This window comes from Centropristis striata, chromosome 8 (genome assembly GCF_030273125.1).
Source record: "Centropristis striata isolate RG_2023a ecotype Rhode Island chromosome 8, C.striata_1.0, whole genome shotgun sequence".
NCBI classification, from domain to species: Eukaryota; Metazoa; Chordata; class Actinopteri; order Perciformes; family Serranidae; genus Centropristis; species Centropristis striata.
This window is the reverse complement of record NC_081524.1, coordinates 8070650-8087920: the sequence shown is the minus strand read 5'-3', so window position 1 is coordinate 8087920 and position 17271 is coordinate 8070650. Positions and strand designations below refer to the sequence as shown.

The following is a 17271-nucleotide window of genomic DNA, read 5'->3' as shown; positions in this document are numbered from 1 at the left end:
CCCTGGGGGGGTCGGCCCCCCCTGTTGGGAATCACTGTTCTAGATCATGTATGTCACTTATATAATCACGTCAAGTACAGAAGTAGTTTTTAACCCCCACCTTGATCCTTGACCTTCTCATCCTAATCTTAACCGGACATTTTTCAGTTGCCGAAACCTAACAAATTTCTGTGGAGATGGAAGTTTATTTTGAAAGTCTCTATGCATGTAAGGAGTGGAAAAACTGACATACCGTCTCCGTGCATCAAAACCAGGCCATAGAGGGGTATGTAGAGCATCTTTATATGACTCTGGGGGGCATTGAATGCAACTGCAGTATCAGACGAGTTGGGAGTGATAAAATGTTGATCAGCTATGTTCACAAAACTCTGCAAACTCTGCTGTATACTTTCTCCTAAAGGCACCACCTCTTCCCTAAACCAGAGTGTTCCCAGTATGTGACTACATGTCTGACATGGACAATCTCCTGCTGTGTGCTACAAGTGAAAAAGGGCAACTTCAGACGACGACCAGCACTGCTGGACTGAGTGGTAGGCAGAGGGGGGTGACCACTGCACTTGGTCCTCCCAATAAAAGCGCCCTCTTGGATGCCTCTATGGTAGATAAAACATGATAAAGTGCCATCTAGAGTGTCCTAAAATTGAGAGAACATGATGGAGGGCCTCTGAGGATTCTCTTCCAGCGAATGAAATTAAGAAAACATGATGAGGTGCCCTCTAGGTTGCCCTTCCAGTGAAGAGAATGTGATAAAATGACTTTTAGGCTGCATTTCCAGTGAAGAAAATGAAATGCAGTGCACTAATGGGTGTCCTTAAATTAAAAAACATGATGAGGTGCGCTCTAGGTTGCTTTTTCATTAGAGAAGATGTGATTAAGTGCACTAATGGGTGTCCTTAAATATAGAAAAAGTGATGCAGTGCCCTTCCAGTGAAGAAAACGTGATAAAGTGACTTTTAGGATGTCTTTTCGCTAAAGAATATGAGATGTAGTGCATTTATGGGTGCCCTTTAATGGAGAAAACTTGATGCAGTGCCCTTCCAGCGTAGAAAACGTGATGAAATGCCCTCTAGGGTGGAATTAAAATTGAGAAAACAGGCTGTGTCTGCCACTGATGTCCCATTCTGATTCGCTAGACATTGTCAGTTACGATTATAAAACGGCTTAACTGTTGACACCAGAGAGGAGTTGGCACGCTCTGATGTCACAGATCTGCATCCATGTCCTGTTAGGGCCCCGCCTGCACCAGACAAAACATATTGGCTGCTCTGTATTCTCTGCACAGCGCCTGCACCGCCCTGAGCTGTTGTCCGGTGGTTTATCCATGAGGCACTATCAAGGTCAAAATGTCACTGTAAACTACACTTTTCTCCCTCCCAACCAGAACCTTGCACCTCAGGGACAGCTCCACTGTGTGAAATCCCTGATATATAATCTTGTCTTTTCTGGCCAACCGGTTTGAAGCCCCAGGACCAAAGCCCACTAGGGAGCACACAGCTTTTCACTCATGACTGACTCAAAGGCCAAAACAAGATGGTGCTCGCTGGCATTTCGCATGCAGGAGGGCATTTTAAATTTACAACATTGTATGTTTTCTCCCACGGAGCGTGAAGATTTTTTGAAGAGTCTTTCTGGTTTGGTTAGAGTCGCACCATCTGTTGTCTCTTTATTCCTGGGCTTGGCATAAAACATAAAGTAAGCAGAAGTTTGTAGAGTTGGAAAAAGAAATACAAGGAGTCTGTAAAATGCTCGACAAAGAATGGCTGCAGCAGAGGCTGAGAGCTGTACAGGGGGTTTGAATAATCAGTTTAATAACATTATCCTGGCTGTGCTCTGTGGCGCATGCACCCGTTAATAGAGTGTCATTGTTAAACTGCCGCTTCGCCCATTATTAACGACGGCCTACGGTCAACCACACACCGATAATAAAACCACATAAAAGCCAACATAACTTCAACAGACAAGCGTAATGAAATTCTCTGCATTACGAGCACGGTTATGGTAATAAGCGATGGTGCTGTGGTGCGGCGTTAAGGGTTACAAGGCAACAGAGGAGAAAATTAAAAAGATGAAGTTGTAGTATATGATGGTTAATTTCGGGGGGCGAATCAGAATAGGCAAAATCTAGGTTATATTGAGGTAGAACTAGCAGTGGCTAACCTTGCTAACCCTTATAACAGATGGGGAAAGTTTCAAGGTTACCTGACTTTACTATTATTCTCACTGCGCTTAAGTGCAATTTTTTTGGTTCATGTATGAGCCGAACTGACTGAAAATGGGTTTGTGCCTGCAGGCAGAAGGGGAGAAACACAGGCGTACACAGGCACAGTGCTTTGAGTAAAGGTCATTGCTTCAGAGTAAGGTCTTACAGAGTGAAAAGGGAAGGTTGGTAAACAAGCTGATGCAAGCCTGAGATGGCACTGGATGGAGAAGATGTGCGGCCAAGCGAACAAGCATGTCCAGCTTTCACCAGGTTGTCAATACTCCCCAACCTCTTTTGTATCTCTGAAATGGAACGAAATCAATGGCACAAGAGAGAACAGCAAATGATGTTTACTGAAAGCCATTTAATATCAAAGAAATCCAAAGTACAGAAAATGAAATAGTCGAGTGTGATGTGCTTGAGAGCTGTCACTGTAAAGAGATTATAAAAACCTTGTCAAAGATGCTTTGAGCTGGTTGTGCTATGGGGGAAAAAAAAAAAAGAGGCTGAAAGGGAAACAAATCAACAAAATAAAACCTTGCACTATCACCCAAACAGCTCACTTATAATACACAGCTAAGCAATCATGTTTGCAACAGAAAAGACAGAATTGCATGTGGACTCTTTACAGGTCTTACAGTACACACAATTAATCTCCCGTCATTTTGTAAAGATAGCAGCTAACTATTTTCGAATGCTGCAGAATAAATGAAGAGAAAAGTGCCCCTCTTTCTGTCTAAGATATAACCACAGCCTACACACAAGCAACACAGCTTCTATGTCCCAAAAGCAGTAATTTGCCCTTAATATTTTTTCCGCTGTCCCTTCCCTACTGTCTCTAAATATCCCTTTTTGCTTCCCTCATTTCCTCCTTCTCTCCACCTCCAATGTGACCATCCAGATCCCTATGCCTCCTCCTCCCTCTTTAAGTATCCCTTCCATGCCATTGCTCATTTTCTGGCCACCCACTCCATCTTCCTCATCTTCCTCCTCCCTCCTCATCCTTCCACCTGCCTGTGCAGTCACACCAGAGGTTGTTTGTCTGCGCAGGTGGAGGGCAGGGACTCCACACTGGTTTTGTAGATGGGCTTTTTCTGAGACCGGTCATCACTGGGGAGAGGAGAAAGAGAAGGAAAGACAGAGGAGCATTATTATCAGTGTATCGACCTCCCAGTAGGCACTAGAAAAGTATAAGTGAGGAAATTACAGACTAGAACCGAGCGATGGAGGCACACCTGGCTGTCGGTGTAAAAGTCCATTTTTCTCTCTTTGGCTCTCTGTCTGTCACATGCCCAGTCACACTTGCAAGGATTATACTTTACCTTCTGTGCCACCACAAAGACATAGATATCATATTTGAAGCAGGCTCTTATGGAAATTATGCCTTTTGAAAAAGCTATTTTCCTGCCCATATGGAGGAAAGTTAATGAGCGGCACTGCATGGGGTCACGGCGCACATTAACATGCTGTCAGCAATGGATTTAATGGGACTTCTGCTACTGCTCTTATCGTGGCTGAAGCGTCTTTTTTTCTCCCCCTCATATACTATCACAGACTTGAAGCTGGCGCTATTAGGCCAGCCTTTTTCACAAGCAGAAAGTGTGTGGTAACACACGGGAGAGGACAGAGCATGAAAGAGATCAAGGACGGGGTCAAGTAGGCCAGACCTGTAGAGATAGACTTTAATATTCAATGTGGATAATGCCTTTTAAAAGGCATAAAAGCACACAGGCTCGAACGTGTGGGAAGGTTTTCTGCAAGATCACTTGGAATACATAAGACACGTAAGTATACACTGAGGTGCACACGTCACATGCGCCAAAATGCACACACTATAACCGAAATGGCCTTGGTTCTATCACACGAGACAGAATGAAATATTGAAGCAATAACCATATCCGTAATATAAAGTCGAACTGCAGCAGGAGAGATGGGAACGGAGTTAGGGAAAATAGGAAGGCGAGTGTGGACAAAGTGCAGTAAAGAAATAAAACAATCACACAGGCGCACACATATTTAGACTCTGAATGTGATTTAAAGGGACAGTTCTCCTAAAAATAAAATCCAAAATACACGTTTGTCTTCTTACCTGTCGTGTTTTTTAATCAATTCTTTTTTAATCAATCAATTGCTGAGTGTTGGAGATACCTGCCATAGAGATGTCTGTCTTCTCTTACATATAATACAGAGTTTGTTTGGCTTTTTAAGAGTTAAAATTAAAGCACTTTCAAAGTACCTAAATTCCCAGACTCCCCAACCCCTTTTTATCACATTTAAACTGTTACAATAAATGTAACTGCAAAAAAATAAAGGCCACAAAATTGATTTATACCCACAGCAATCAGTGTGTATTGACACATTTATTAAACCAACTGCCCATTTTAACTCTGATTATATGTTTTGATCACAATTATTTAATGATTGCTTATATCCAGAGAAAGAGTTCAAAGCATTTATCAAGCTGTGAATGTTGAGTGATGTGTGAATATTTATAGCTACTACAGAACAGACTATTTCTATTTGAAAATTACAGCAGTTTACGTATGAACTATTTTCTTTATAGTGCAGTTCCTACATGGAACTGCTCACAACAAGGTCGCTGGATTATCTTCAATAGCTGGTTGTTCAAAGACGTTCCTGATTCATTTTTGTGATGGATATTTTTAGTACTACAAGCCCAATTCCATCCTTTATATTATAGTTCTATTAAATTCAAGAGTAGGCAGACATGTCCAATTCGGAAAATACCTAGATTGATAAATAGAACTAGGGGTTACAGGAAAAACTTGATTTAGATTTGGGGTATGAACAGTCCCTTTACATCACAACTATATAGAAAAGTGATGGCTTACAGTGGTGGAAGAGGTATTCAGATCTCTTACTTCAGTAAAGGTAATAATACCAGACTGCAGAATGACTCCACTACAACTTAAAGTCCTGCATTCAATACTAACTTAAGGAAAAGTAAAAAGTTATCAGCATCAAAATGAACTTAAAGTATCAAAAGTAAAAGTGCTCATTATGCAGAATGACCCCAATTAGATTATTAAATACATGGTCGCCCATAAAGTTGGAATAATTTTCTTTCAGACACAATCCTGTTAATTGTGGCTTCATTTTCATTGTGATATGTTTGGAAGAGATTGATTCATAACGTTTTGAGAAGATATATTCTGTATCGGTCAATAATCAATTACAATGTGACAATTATTCCATGGAAAGAGGTAAAAAATATATATTTTTATCCAACTTTATGGGCCATTTATATTCCAAAAATATTATTGGATTATTATTATTATTATTGATGCATTTATGTAAGTATGTATTAATTTTCTCAAGGTAGTACTCATTTTAACTACCTAATATATTGCTATGAATGTCTAATCACGATAAATTTATTGCCTTGACTATTCAAAGATTTGTGTATTTTAGACTTAATATTATAAAGTAATGTTATATTTTCATCCTAATATAATCATATTTTCCTTTTTACTTAATGATTAACTAGATAATAATTTCCCTATCAAATAAACTTATATACAAGGCCATACTGTGTCAGGCCGTCTGCTTTATATATATAAGTATATATAATATAAGTGCAGTTACTGCTTTGGTTTTCAGTTGGATTTTGTTGTTACTGCAATTTTTTATATCATCATTTCTCTGAAATAAAGCAAAATTGAAATCTAAAACTTTCTCACAACATAAAACAGACATCAAGGGGTTAATTTTTTTTTAGCTATAACTCAATTTCAAACAAATTTGTAGTTACTGCAGGTGGCTTTGTAGAGCAGTTTACTACTTGAGTAAATCTAATTAGTTACTTCCCACCACTGATGGCTTACTGTGAAAGAAGAGCAGACACAAACAATCAAACAGTTGTTTCTTACATGGGTCCCTTGCTGGTCTTGGCCTGCTTGGCCCTGCGGCACAGGAATATGCTCATGGAGAGGACGAACACCAAGAGGGAGGCACCCGCCGCAGAGGTCATCAGCACGAGACGGCCATAACTGGTCTCATACCAGGGGGCATCCTCTGTGGGACGGATCAGTCAGACATGAAGGGAAACATGCATCACACAGACTCCAAAATCAGCGAAACGACGAGCTTCCCGCCCTCAGGCTAAGCTTCTAAAGGCAACCTCCTGTTTGTTTGTGGAAGAACAGAGTGTCAGCACCGAGTTCAGATGGTCATACTGCCGTAAACAGCTTTGATCTTCAAGAAGTCTGCCTTTTACAATTTTAAAAACTGTCTGATTATCCCCTTCATGTGCATACATTTGCAAAATATATCAAACATTTCAGGATTTTGTGGGCCGTATGTTCTTAAACCGCTCTTTGTATAGTGGACACAGTAAAGAATTATGATTGGGAGGATTTGAGGCAGCCTGCTTTGCCTGTTCACATTAACAGTAATTCCATATGTTAAGAGGATTTCTTAACACCAGGAATGCTTGTTTAAAGGTTTCTATTGTTGTGCGTTTTCAAAGCGACAGCAGCGACATGCAACATTTGTTCACCGTACCTTCAAGGATGAGAAAAACATTATTCCAGCATCTAGAAATTATTACCTTTTTAATTACCACATGCGCTTCAGAGAAAATGCTGGAGACACTGTGGAGCACAGTGACCAATGAGTCAATTGCAGAAGTAATAAGATAACTCTCCCATAATAAATAACATGCATAGGCTTAATTGCATTTTTAGAGGTTGCATAATTTCTTCGATTGAAATCACAGAGCTTATGAATCGTACTGGGTGAGAGGACGGTGTTTAAAAACTGCAGTGCATTAACACAGTGCAGTCATCTCACAGGTCAGCGATAAAGATGATGAAGACAGATGAAGTGCCGTAAATTGGATTAGCCATAATGTTGTAATGAAATTAGTTCTCCACTTGAATACAATCGTCACATTTCAGGAGAAATAAGACAGTTTGTCAGTCATACAGACAAAGACAGCTGTCACTCTGCACACAGCCACATTTAAAAGCAGGAAAACAGGAAAATCAGACTTTTAATCAAAGAATAATGAAGACTTTCACCTCATAGGCATGTATTCTATACTTTCTAATGATGTAAGTACTTGGTTTTAAAGATTTTGAATAGACTTAGATGAATAACTGAATGTGTTTTGTTTACCCAAAACCTTGGAAAATGAGTCCAATGTTTGTGTGTTCATGAGTTTTAAGTTGTAGTCAAGTTTATTTCTAACATTATATTACATTAAGGTGCATCTCAATACATTAGAATATGATGGGAAATTCCATTTCCAGTAGTTCAAGTCAAACAGCCCCAACCAAGTATTTAGTCGTATAGATGGACATACTTTTCAGAGGCCAACATTTCCAGATTAAACACACTTTTTTAAATTGGTCTTTTGAAATATAACTTTTTTTTGAGATACTGAATTTTAGCTCTTTATTAAATGTAAGCCATAATCATTATAATTAGAAGAAATTAAATAAATTAAGACATAAAATGTTTCATTCTGTTTGTAATGGACCTATATAATGTGTTGTTTACACTTTTTTTGATTGATTGAATTACTTACTAAACTTTTCTATGATATTCTTATTTATTGAGATGCACCTGTATATTAAAAGAAGCATATAAGATAACATAAAAACAGTATAAGAGGTAATACAAAAAAGGAAATAAGAAAAAAGATTATTGATAAAAAAAAATGTAATAATAATAATAATACCGATACAAAAGTAAAAGTTTTACCAGTAATGTGGAAACAACATGGATGCTACAAAGAAGATGTGTTGCTCAGAGCACTCAGCACGTTGATGGATGGTTCCAGTATTTGCGGAAAACAAGCAGTTAATGGATCAGTTGAGCCGGGTTGAGCTGAGGTAAATTATCAATATTGCAGACTGGGCTTTACCATGACAACCAAAACACAACTCTTAAGACGGAGGTTAACTACAGAGCAAAATAATTTTCAAAAAAAGAGTTTCAGGGTTGTTTTTTTCACATCAAAACATGTAAACATCTTCTAGAAGAAACCTTTACTATAAGTATGAAGCTGAAAATGAGCATATGTCACTTTAAGATTCAGTTTTGAAGGTAACGCTACATATTTACTTTTCCTGTTATCAGCTAATTAACACAATTCTATTAATGGCAAAATATTATATACAGACAGACAAATTTCTGAAATATCCCACATATTTTTAATGGATTTTATAATGAATTTGTCTATCTTGTAAATCCCTGATATATATTTGTTTAAAAGTCTGCAAAATAACTGCTACGGTGTTTAAGATTAAACTAATTAATATAGCTTGAACGTACTAACATTTAATTTTAATTTAAGGTATTTATATTTAATATGTATAATATTGTTTTTATATACAATTTATGCACTTTAATTTGTCGTTTTATTTTAGATATTTTATTTTTAATACTCAGGCACATAAGGCTGTTTATACTGTGTTCAGCCTGTTTTGTTGTTTGTAAATTTGTTGTTCAAAAAAGAGGGAATAAATAAACAACTTTCTGATGATGTTGGAAAGTCTCATGGGTGCATCTAAATCTCAGAAGACTGTACAAAATCATTCTGAGCAAATATTAAAAATGAAAAATGAAATATCAAAAGCATGGCAGCCAACCAATAAAGTGCTCACAAATATGTCTAACTAAACTAAAAGCCAGCCTCCTCACTGTAGTTATATTTGACCTGAAATTTCTGTCAAAAAAAAAAAAAATCAAAGCTCAGTTAAAAACCATTGCTTCTTTTATATCTAATAATTATCCTCTTGTCATTTAGAGTTGGTGCAGTTGCCATTTATTTATGCTATTTAAAATGTATTAATGCCCTCTGGTATCCTCTTACCTATTTTCATTTGACATTTTAAAGGCCACTTTCTTTCATGGGAGATGTTTTTATAAATGTCTTCACCTCTCTTTCTCTCTCTCTTTTAATACGGCACCATAGTCTTTTTCCTGCTCTTTATTATCATTTTTGAGTGCAGATAAATTAAACCTCGACTCTGAACTGCTTCTTTAGAAATTGTGGGCTTTAAAGGTTGCACACTTTCACAAATGAGAACTTCTGTATATTTTCCGGATGACGTACTTGCACACAAACAGCTGATCTATCTGCTCAGGTTTAAGTGTAAAAAGAAAGGAGAACAGGGATGTTGACGGTGGAATTTCCCAACAGATACAGAGAAACTCAAACAGCTTTCTGGGGAAAGAGGAAGAAAGAGAAACAACCTCTACATCAAGGTACCATAAAGGACAACAGGACATGTCCACTTAGATCTATAGTCTTTTCTTACCAGGCAGCACGGTGATGGTGAATGAGAGTTTATTGGTGAGATCGTCCTCAGTGGGATGGTCTGCAATGCAAGTGTACTTTCCTCCATCCGTCTCCTTTATCTTCCTCAGCGTCAGAGTAGGGGAAGGCAGGATCCAGTCGTCACCCTGAGACAGAAAGATTGAGACATATAAGAGAGCGTAGCGTAGGGAAATGAACAGAAAGCAGGGCAAAAAGTAGAAAGAAATATTGGCACGGCTGTCAGCAGCCCTAAGGGAATCAACCAAGTCCTACAAATTAAAATTGTGCTGAGCTGAGTGCACCAGAAAGGTGGACAAAAGGCGATGTTGCTTTGGAGAAAAAATGAGAGAGAGAGAGAGAGAGAAATAGAATGTCAGAAAATAAAGAAGAAAAGGGGCAGAAAGTGTTATTTTGACTGGTTTGTGCGAGAGAGAGAAAGAGGTGAAAGAGAGCACGAAATAGAACAAGAAAGGCAGAGACAGAGAGACTGGCAATGGCAGCGGGGCAGACAGAAAGACAGAAATATCAGCTGGTGCAGGGCCCTCAGAGAGCAGTCCCCAAAGTCCCAAATGAAGTGTATTTACCTGAGCAGTAATCCCAATGAATGAACACACATCGACACAAGTCAATAACCCAGATAACACCATCATCCGCAAAGAACGACGCCGCAACAACAGACTGTTAACACAACACATAATGAGATGGCGAGGGAGCCGGATGAATTGTTGACACAAAAATAGCAGCACTATTATGAGATAGAGCCCGACATGGGAGGAAACAAATAATAGGCCAAACACAAGGATTGGAAAACAAACGAACGTGGAGGAGGAGGTGGAGGAGAAAAAAAAAAGACATTACACCATGCAAATGATTTGGCTCCTGGGAGCTGCAGCTCCTGCCAAGAAAGTCCATTTCAATTTGAATGGATCTGAATTAAGAGGATTTCCCATAAAGGCCAGGTCTGGCCAAAGCAGCATTTTGTATGCAAATCCACTGGCTCCCGAAGCAGTGGCCCGTTTCTGCCTCTGTCCTGCTGTCATTACCAGGGGCCAATGTGCCCACGGCGGCTGTCTGTCAAAATTGGCCATTTTGATGCCACTTTTTGCCTCACATTCATTGCTGTCACATGTACAGTAGGGTTACACACACATATAGACAAGCACACACCCGCCAGTCACTCCATCCCATGTCATCATTTCCTTGTGTCATGCCTCTTTCAAAAGCTTTTGTGACTAGTGTAGATGGAGCACGAATAGATGGACAGGTAAATCATGAGTGCTGGTGTGCTTAGTGATTCTGACTCAGTGATGGACCTGTCAGTCATACTGACAATCACTATTATAATTATTATTATTATCCATTAAGTGCTGTATATACAAATAATGACAAAAAGCACTACATATGATCATGTCGAGGACAAACAGTATTAGCAGTATAAAATGTCCACAGAATTGGATTTGGACTTGTAAGCCCATTTAAAACCCGGATTAACATTGACCCTTTAACAAGCATATTAACCCAGAGCCGACTTATCAAAAAGAATAACAAAAGAGGGAACTTGGCAATTACGTCGGCCTTTTCCCCAGATATCTTCCTGCACAGCTTCATTACACCTGTGACTTGCTGGTGGCGTTCGTGGTGATTTCGATGACACCTTCAAAGTGTAATACCACTTTCTCACCACAAGGGCACAGTGCATCTCCCAGCTCATCAACTTCTTGCTGTTCTACATGCCTATTGTCACTATGCCATTTTACACAGAGACGTCTTAATTTCCCTCGGGCGACAGTTTCTTAGCTCAGCGAAGAGCCCAGTTGAATAATTCAATACTGGTTAACCAAACACTAAAAAAATCATTAGAAATCTATCCACATAATTGTTTTCAGGTTGACTGGCTCTTGTCTAGACCTCATTAAACTATTAATCCTCTGTAAGTGGGCAAGCTGCAATCCCCAGCGAGCGGTGGGCCTAAGCCAACCGGTCACTTAAATACAGAGCACTTCTTCAGAGGAGGGGATGGAAAGACGACAGCAGAGTGGAAACAAGTGGCTCGAGAAACTCGGGGAGAGAAACTGTGTCGGAGGAGGAGAGAAAATTAAAAGAATGCTTTGAGCAAAGCCAAGGGAGAAAGAGGGACCTAGAGAGACTGGAACACGACAGGAAAGAAATAAAGAGGTCACATCGCGAGCGGAGGGAGGGGAGCCAGAGAGAATGACAAGTTTCCAGAAGCATAATGAGGACACTGCGACTGTGCACAATCCTGAGGCTTTCTCACGTCTCTACTCCAGGAGAACCTCGGCTCCTCCGATGAAGTGGCAGAGCAGTTCACCACCACGTCCTCCCCTTGTCGCACCTTCAGCTCCTTTCCGTTCAGGGACATGCTGTAGCCATCCCTCTGCAGCTCCATGTATCTGAAATCTGAAACCCAGCGGGGAGGAGGGAGAATGATCGGGCATTAATGAAGCAAGATACTTTTCAAGCTCTTCAAGAGTTTGGGGCATGACTGAACACGTTTGCAGTGGCAACAGCTGCTAAACATCACATCTTTAAGTATACAGGCTCAAGTATGAATGCCTCCCAGCGGTACAGACTGTACCAAGCAATCAATAATAATGATAATAGGCTTCATCTTATCGAAGTCTTTAGAGAGGCAGTGTTGTGAATAATGGCTCATTTTCTCCTCCATCTCAATAGATGGCCCACGTCCATCCAGCTCCTGGCTTCTCTCCCCCTCTGTCTCCTTCAGTCCTTTAGTCCATTCTAATCTTTGCCTCATATTGATTCCCCCCATGAGGCTGAGGAGCCTATCAAACAGCATTACGGTCGATTTGATGGCCACTGAGAAGATAGAGGACACTGATAATCTGACTTGCAGCTACGCCATAGATGCCGTTTCATGCATCTGTGTATCCTTCACTGATAGCTTCAGACTTGAGCCCCACTGGGAGAATGTCTCTTTGTTTGCTTGGAGTGCAGAGAGAAAAAAAGGGGGAAAAGTCTGTAGTCAACCTATCATTGCAACACAGGGTTTGCACTGGATTTGTACTTTTTTGCACTTGTTTTGTTGTACACCGTCTGCAGCTGCATTGCATAGATATGTCTTGTCTTATTAACTATTAATGTGTTTTTCTATCCCTCACTGTGAAGAAAGCTGTGTCCACAGTGTCTGAAAACTCGTCTTTACCTCCTGCTGCTTGGAAATATGACGGAAATTGCAAAGTCTCTCTGTTCCGTCTTCTCACCTACACTGTTTACCAATGTACAGTCTGGTGGTTTTTATGCTTCCTTCTTTGTCAATAATGTCAGTATTCTCAGCTACGCATTTCCTTATTAGAAAGTGAAACTCAGACAGTATGCTTCTTATTTGCAAGTCACAATTTTGCCAAGCCTATTTTCACAGTCTTGCAGAAATCTCTTTGACCTCTGCAGGACTCAGATAACATGAAAAAAAATCTATGGTTTCTTTATTTAGCAGAAGGGAAATACAGTTTCACAGAGTCATTGTTCCACAGACTTTCAGCATACAGCTGCTAGGTACTCACCATAAACTTTTAAGGACAGAGGCTGGGAGTATCTGTCTGCGTCAGTCACATTTTCGGCATGGCTCACACATCGGTGGGGGAAACGAACATTAATCATATAGTTTAGTTGCAAGGCGACCTGTTCTTCTGTCCGCTTGACAAAAAACCGCCATGGTCCACAGAACGCGATTCTCTGATCGTACCATGTCTCGTCATATAGATGCCAACCCTGCAGGTTGAAAGAAGGAAGAGATAGGAGAGACTTTCCTTTAACTTTCACTACATTTTTGTTATTATTTACTTTACTAAACAGTAGCTGGACAATTGGTTTGACTTGTATATTTTGGCTTATACAAGTTTTGACAATAAAAAAGCTCCCTGCAGGTGTTTTTTGTGTTATTGGTTAATTGTAATGTAATTGACTAAGAAATATTTCAGGAAAAGAAGGGCAAAAATGTGAAATGTTATAAAAATTTAAAAAGTAGTAATCTAATCTATCAACTCAACTTTATTTGTTAAGTGCTAATAAAGTTGAGTTGAGTAATGATAGTTTTCTATTTAAATGCATATTTTTGTGGACTTTGGGCTCAATATCAGATTCAGCCCCAAAGTTACATGATCACATTGGTGTGAGGAGCTTTCTGATGGATCACATTTCATGTTTAACATATGCCTGTATATAAAAACAATGTAATAAGATGACCATTTTTCCACTTCTACAAAAGGTATTGAATCAATTTTAATTAAAAAAACAAAAAAACAATAAACACTTGTGCACTTTGGCCTTTCTTACCAACACTGCAGTTATATAAGCGAACCCAAATACTGATGAGAGGAGGGTTCTGAGCTTTTGAAATGTATTACACTCCTTGGGCTTACCGTTGGGTCTAAGTACTCAAAAAAGACCTGGCTGATGTTGTGCTCAGAGTCTGAGTACTGACACTCCAGAATGGCCGGTGTTCTTGGCGTCACAAAATGGGTCGGTCCTTTAATGAGCAAAGTGGCTGCATGTGGACAGAGATTACACATGCAGGTTATTGATCACAACATGAATAGGCAGGGTGACTCACTGGGGGTCTAAGCTGTTCTGATTGGCAACACTTTCAAAACAACCTCTCCCTTTTTTTGACATTTGTTTCAGGCTCCTACAGGGTAAAAAAACAACAACCTCAAAGTCACTGTGACCACATGACCAGCAACAGGTTATTCCACTTTACTGAGCGAGTTGCAACACAGGTTATTTGTCTTTCACTTCAGGAAGGAATAATTGCACATTACAAAAAAAAAAAAATCCCCTCACTGTTAAGCTTTGAAATTTGGGTTAACAGGTATCTATAGCTATACAGAATGTATGAACAAAATATAACAATATTTAATTGTTTTTCTCGTCAGTCCCTTGATAGTTCCACCAACAGTTGCGTGTGTGAGTGTGAGGCTTGTAACCACCAGGGGAAACCCATCACTGTGACAGAGAAAATAAAGCGTTTTCTCTAGAGGACATACGCACTCAGAAACAGACAGGCGAGCAGACAAACAGGAACACACACACACACACACACACACACACACACACCAAAAAACACACAAAACCCAACAGCAACTGCATGAATATATTTGTGAAAGAAATACCAGGACCACACTTGAAGATTAAACCAATAGCTCATTATAGAGAAGCAATAAAACTGAATGTTTTGGGGAGTACATATAAAAAGGGATATAAAACATATTTACCATAACTGCCATGAATCAGGGCAACCAGTGCAGCAACGAGAAGTACTTTCATGATGATGAAGAAGATAATTTTCAATATCAGAAAAAGATGGTGTGCACTCCTGGAAAGTTCCTAATCTGAAATGAAAGTTTGCTCAGTATTTATTTATAAGGAGGTGGAGGCGTGGCTTGTAATCTCAGGAAGTAGAAAGTAATAGTAGTGAAAATCCAACATTTACCATCAATATCATTATACTGCTGAAAACAAATCGGTCATTAAGCCTTATTACATGTATCTTGGTCTCATAATTATTATTTTTTTTGAGAAGCAGTTATGTCTGAAATGTTGTTTATGTGCGATAATTTAATTCACTCCCAGCGCGTCATTTGTCTCCAAGGTGAGTCGAGCCTATCAGGTTTACAGTCCGAGTTTGTTGTTAAGGCCAGTGGGGTTTTTTTCTGACGAAGTATAAAACAATTCAAACAGGTCTAGACACATTATGATACCGCAAAGCGTCGCAGTTTTTGGGTGTGACATGTAATGCCAAACAACAACATTTTTCGCTTCATTAGGTGTGACTGATCGGCTGTTGATCAGAGCTGAACAGGAGGAAGAATCGAAAGAGATTCAGTCTGTCATAGAGGCTCAGGGAGCGTTTGCTGCACGCAGATTTAATGTGCTTACAGAGTCAGATTTTCTTTCTGAGAGACAAACCCTCGAAAACGTTTTTCACTTTCAGCCAGATGTAGGCCTGTGTGTCTCGCAACATGCATCATCATCACATTGTTAAAATAAGAACATACTGGGAATAAAAATACAATTTAAACAATTAAATTATTTAGGTATAGAAAAACCATATACAAACTTTTTTTTAACTATATTTAACTATTAGCTGCCAATTAAGAATCACTATTCTCATACAGAAGGTTTCTCCCACTTTCTACTGTTTTATGTATGTTTATGTCTTATGTAAATGTCTATCACTGCTAATTTATATGTCTTTATTTGGAATACTGACCACATGAATTTAAAAAGTAAAAATCTTAACAAAGATACATTAAAAAAAAAACTTTATAACTAAGGCTCGCTGAATCAGTGAATTCTTTGAAGTCACTTCTCAGAACATTTTTATAGACTTGCATTCATGTGTTGATGTTGGTCCTTCTAACTTGTGTGGTATGTGTGTGTGTGTGTGTGTGTGTGTGTGTATGTATATATGTATGTGTGTATATTTTTTTCTTCTTTTTTTTCTTCTTCATTATTGGTTTCTTATTTTTGCAGGTCTTTTAGTCATGCTTGTTCTGTCAAAGCACTTTGTGAACGCTGTTTTTAAAGGTGCTATATAAATAATGCTATTATTTTTATTATTATTATTAATAACGAAAACTTGCTACAAGATGTCTTAATAAGCTTGTTTTCTTATTTCATCCGATAAATTATTGTTGGTAAATAAAGTTGTTGTTTTTTTAATTTTGGTTACTTTGGTATTAATTAATTATTTTAAATTGTCTTGGCTTCATGAACACGCTTTGTTGCATTTATTTTTTTACCTTTATTTTTCACTATTTGTTTGTTGTTGGTGGAATAGACATGTATATTGAACTGTTCATATAACACATTTTAATCCTCTGGAGTCACCAAAAGTGGCAAAGCATGACTTCTTAATGACATCCAGACTAGAAAACAAAGCAGCGTGGAGCCCTACTGTAAATTTACCTCTAAAGTTCTGGCTGTAAACTCCATGAGGCCAGTTTCAGTTTGATGATGATATACCAAGTAAAACTGGAGACAGCTCAAATATATTTAGTATAAAATGATAGAACTGGATGTAACCCTCTTATATGTTATATTTGCAACCTTTGTTCACATTTGCAACATTTCAAATTCTTTATTGAGCATGATAGTGTTTTGAAAGTAAAAAAAAAAAAGATTCAAAATCACACTTTATGTTGGACTAAAGGACTAAAAAACACATAAAATGACCAAAAAAGACACAGAAAGACACAAAATTACCAAAAAAAGATGCAAAATCACAAAAAAAAGACACAAAGTTACTAAAAAAGACACATTACTTAAAAAAAATACACAAAATGACCAAAAAATACACAAAAACACACAGAAAGACACAAAATGACCAAAAAAGATACAAAATTACTTTAATAAAGATACAAAATTACTTTTAAAAAAGACACAAAATTACTAAAAAAAAAAAAAGACACAAAATGACCAGAAAAGACACAGAAAGACACAAAATGACTAAAAAAATACACAAAATTACCAAAATTGTTACGCTTAACAAGACACAAATAAAATAGAGTCACACTAGAATAAAAACCAGTGTTGGATGACTGGAGGATCACACATAATCATAAGATCACATTTATGTTGGCTTTTCTTTGTTTCTTTTTTTGTTCAAAATGTTAATCCAGTAAGTCAGAATAAAAAATCTATTATTATTAGGTCATATAGCTGAGGTTGTGCTGAAAAAGAAATGTACCAACATGGCATTTAAACATTTTTTTAAGTGGTGTATACAGGCAGGATGAAAAGG

The 17271-nt window shown here is 38.4% G+C and overlaps 1 protein-coding gene across 1 annotated transcript; it reads right to left on the bottom strand.

Moving 5' to 3' along the window:
* Positions 1-2550: 2550 nt before the first annotated feature.
* si:ch211-79k12.1 (uncharacterized protein LOC568891 homolog) lies at positions 2551-14850 on the bottom strand. Its single transcript, XM_059338766.1, has 7 exons — positions 14741-14850; positions 13889-14013; positions 13031-13238; positions 11764-11906; positions 9490-9634; positions 6091-6235; positions 2551-3310 (listed from the first exon to the last, which is right to left on the bottom strand). Exons 1-7 carry the CDS (start codon positions 14790-14792, stop codon positions 3223-3225), a joined length of 906 nt encoding a protein of 301 aa, XP_059194749.1. The 5' UTR covers positions 14793-14850; the 3' UTR covers positions 2551-3222.
* Positions 14851-17271: the final 2421 nt, after the last annotated feature.

Excerpts from the sequence above, each read along its gene's own strand:
- si:ch211-79k12.1 (XM_059338766.1), bottom strand. The coding sequence starts at position 14,792 with ATGAAAGTACTTCTCGTTGCTGCACTGGTTGCCCTGATTCATGGCAGT. Across the intron at positions 13,239-13,888 it reads TTGAGTACTTAGACCCAACG|GGTTGGCATCTATATGACGA; the intron begins GTAAGCCCAAGG and ends TTCAACCTGCAG. Across the intron at positions 9,635-11,763 it reads GGTTCTCCTGGAGTAGAGAC|GGTGACGACTGGATCCTGCC; the intron begins GTGAGAAAGCCT and ends TTTCTGTCTCAG.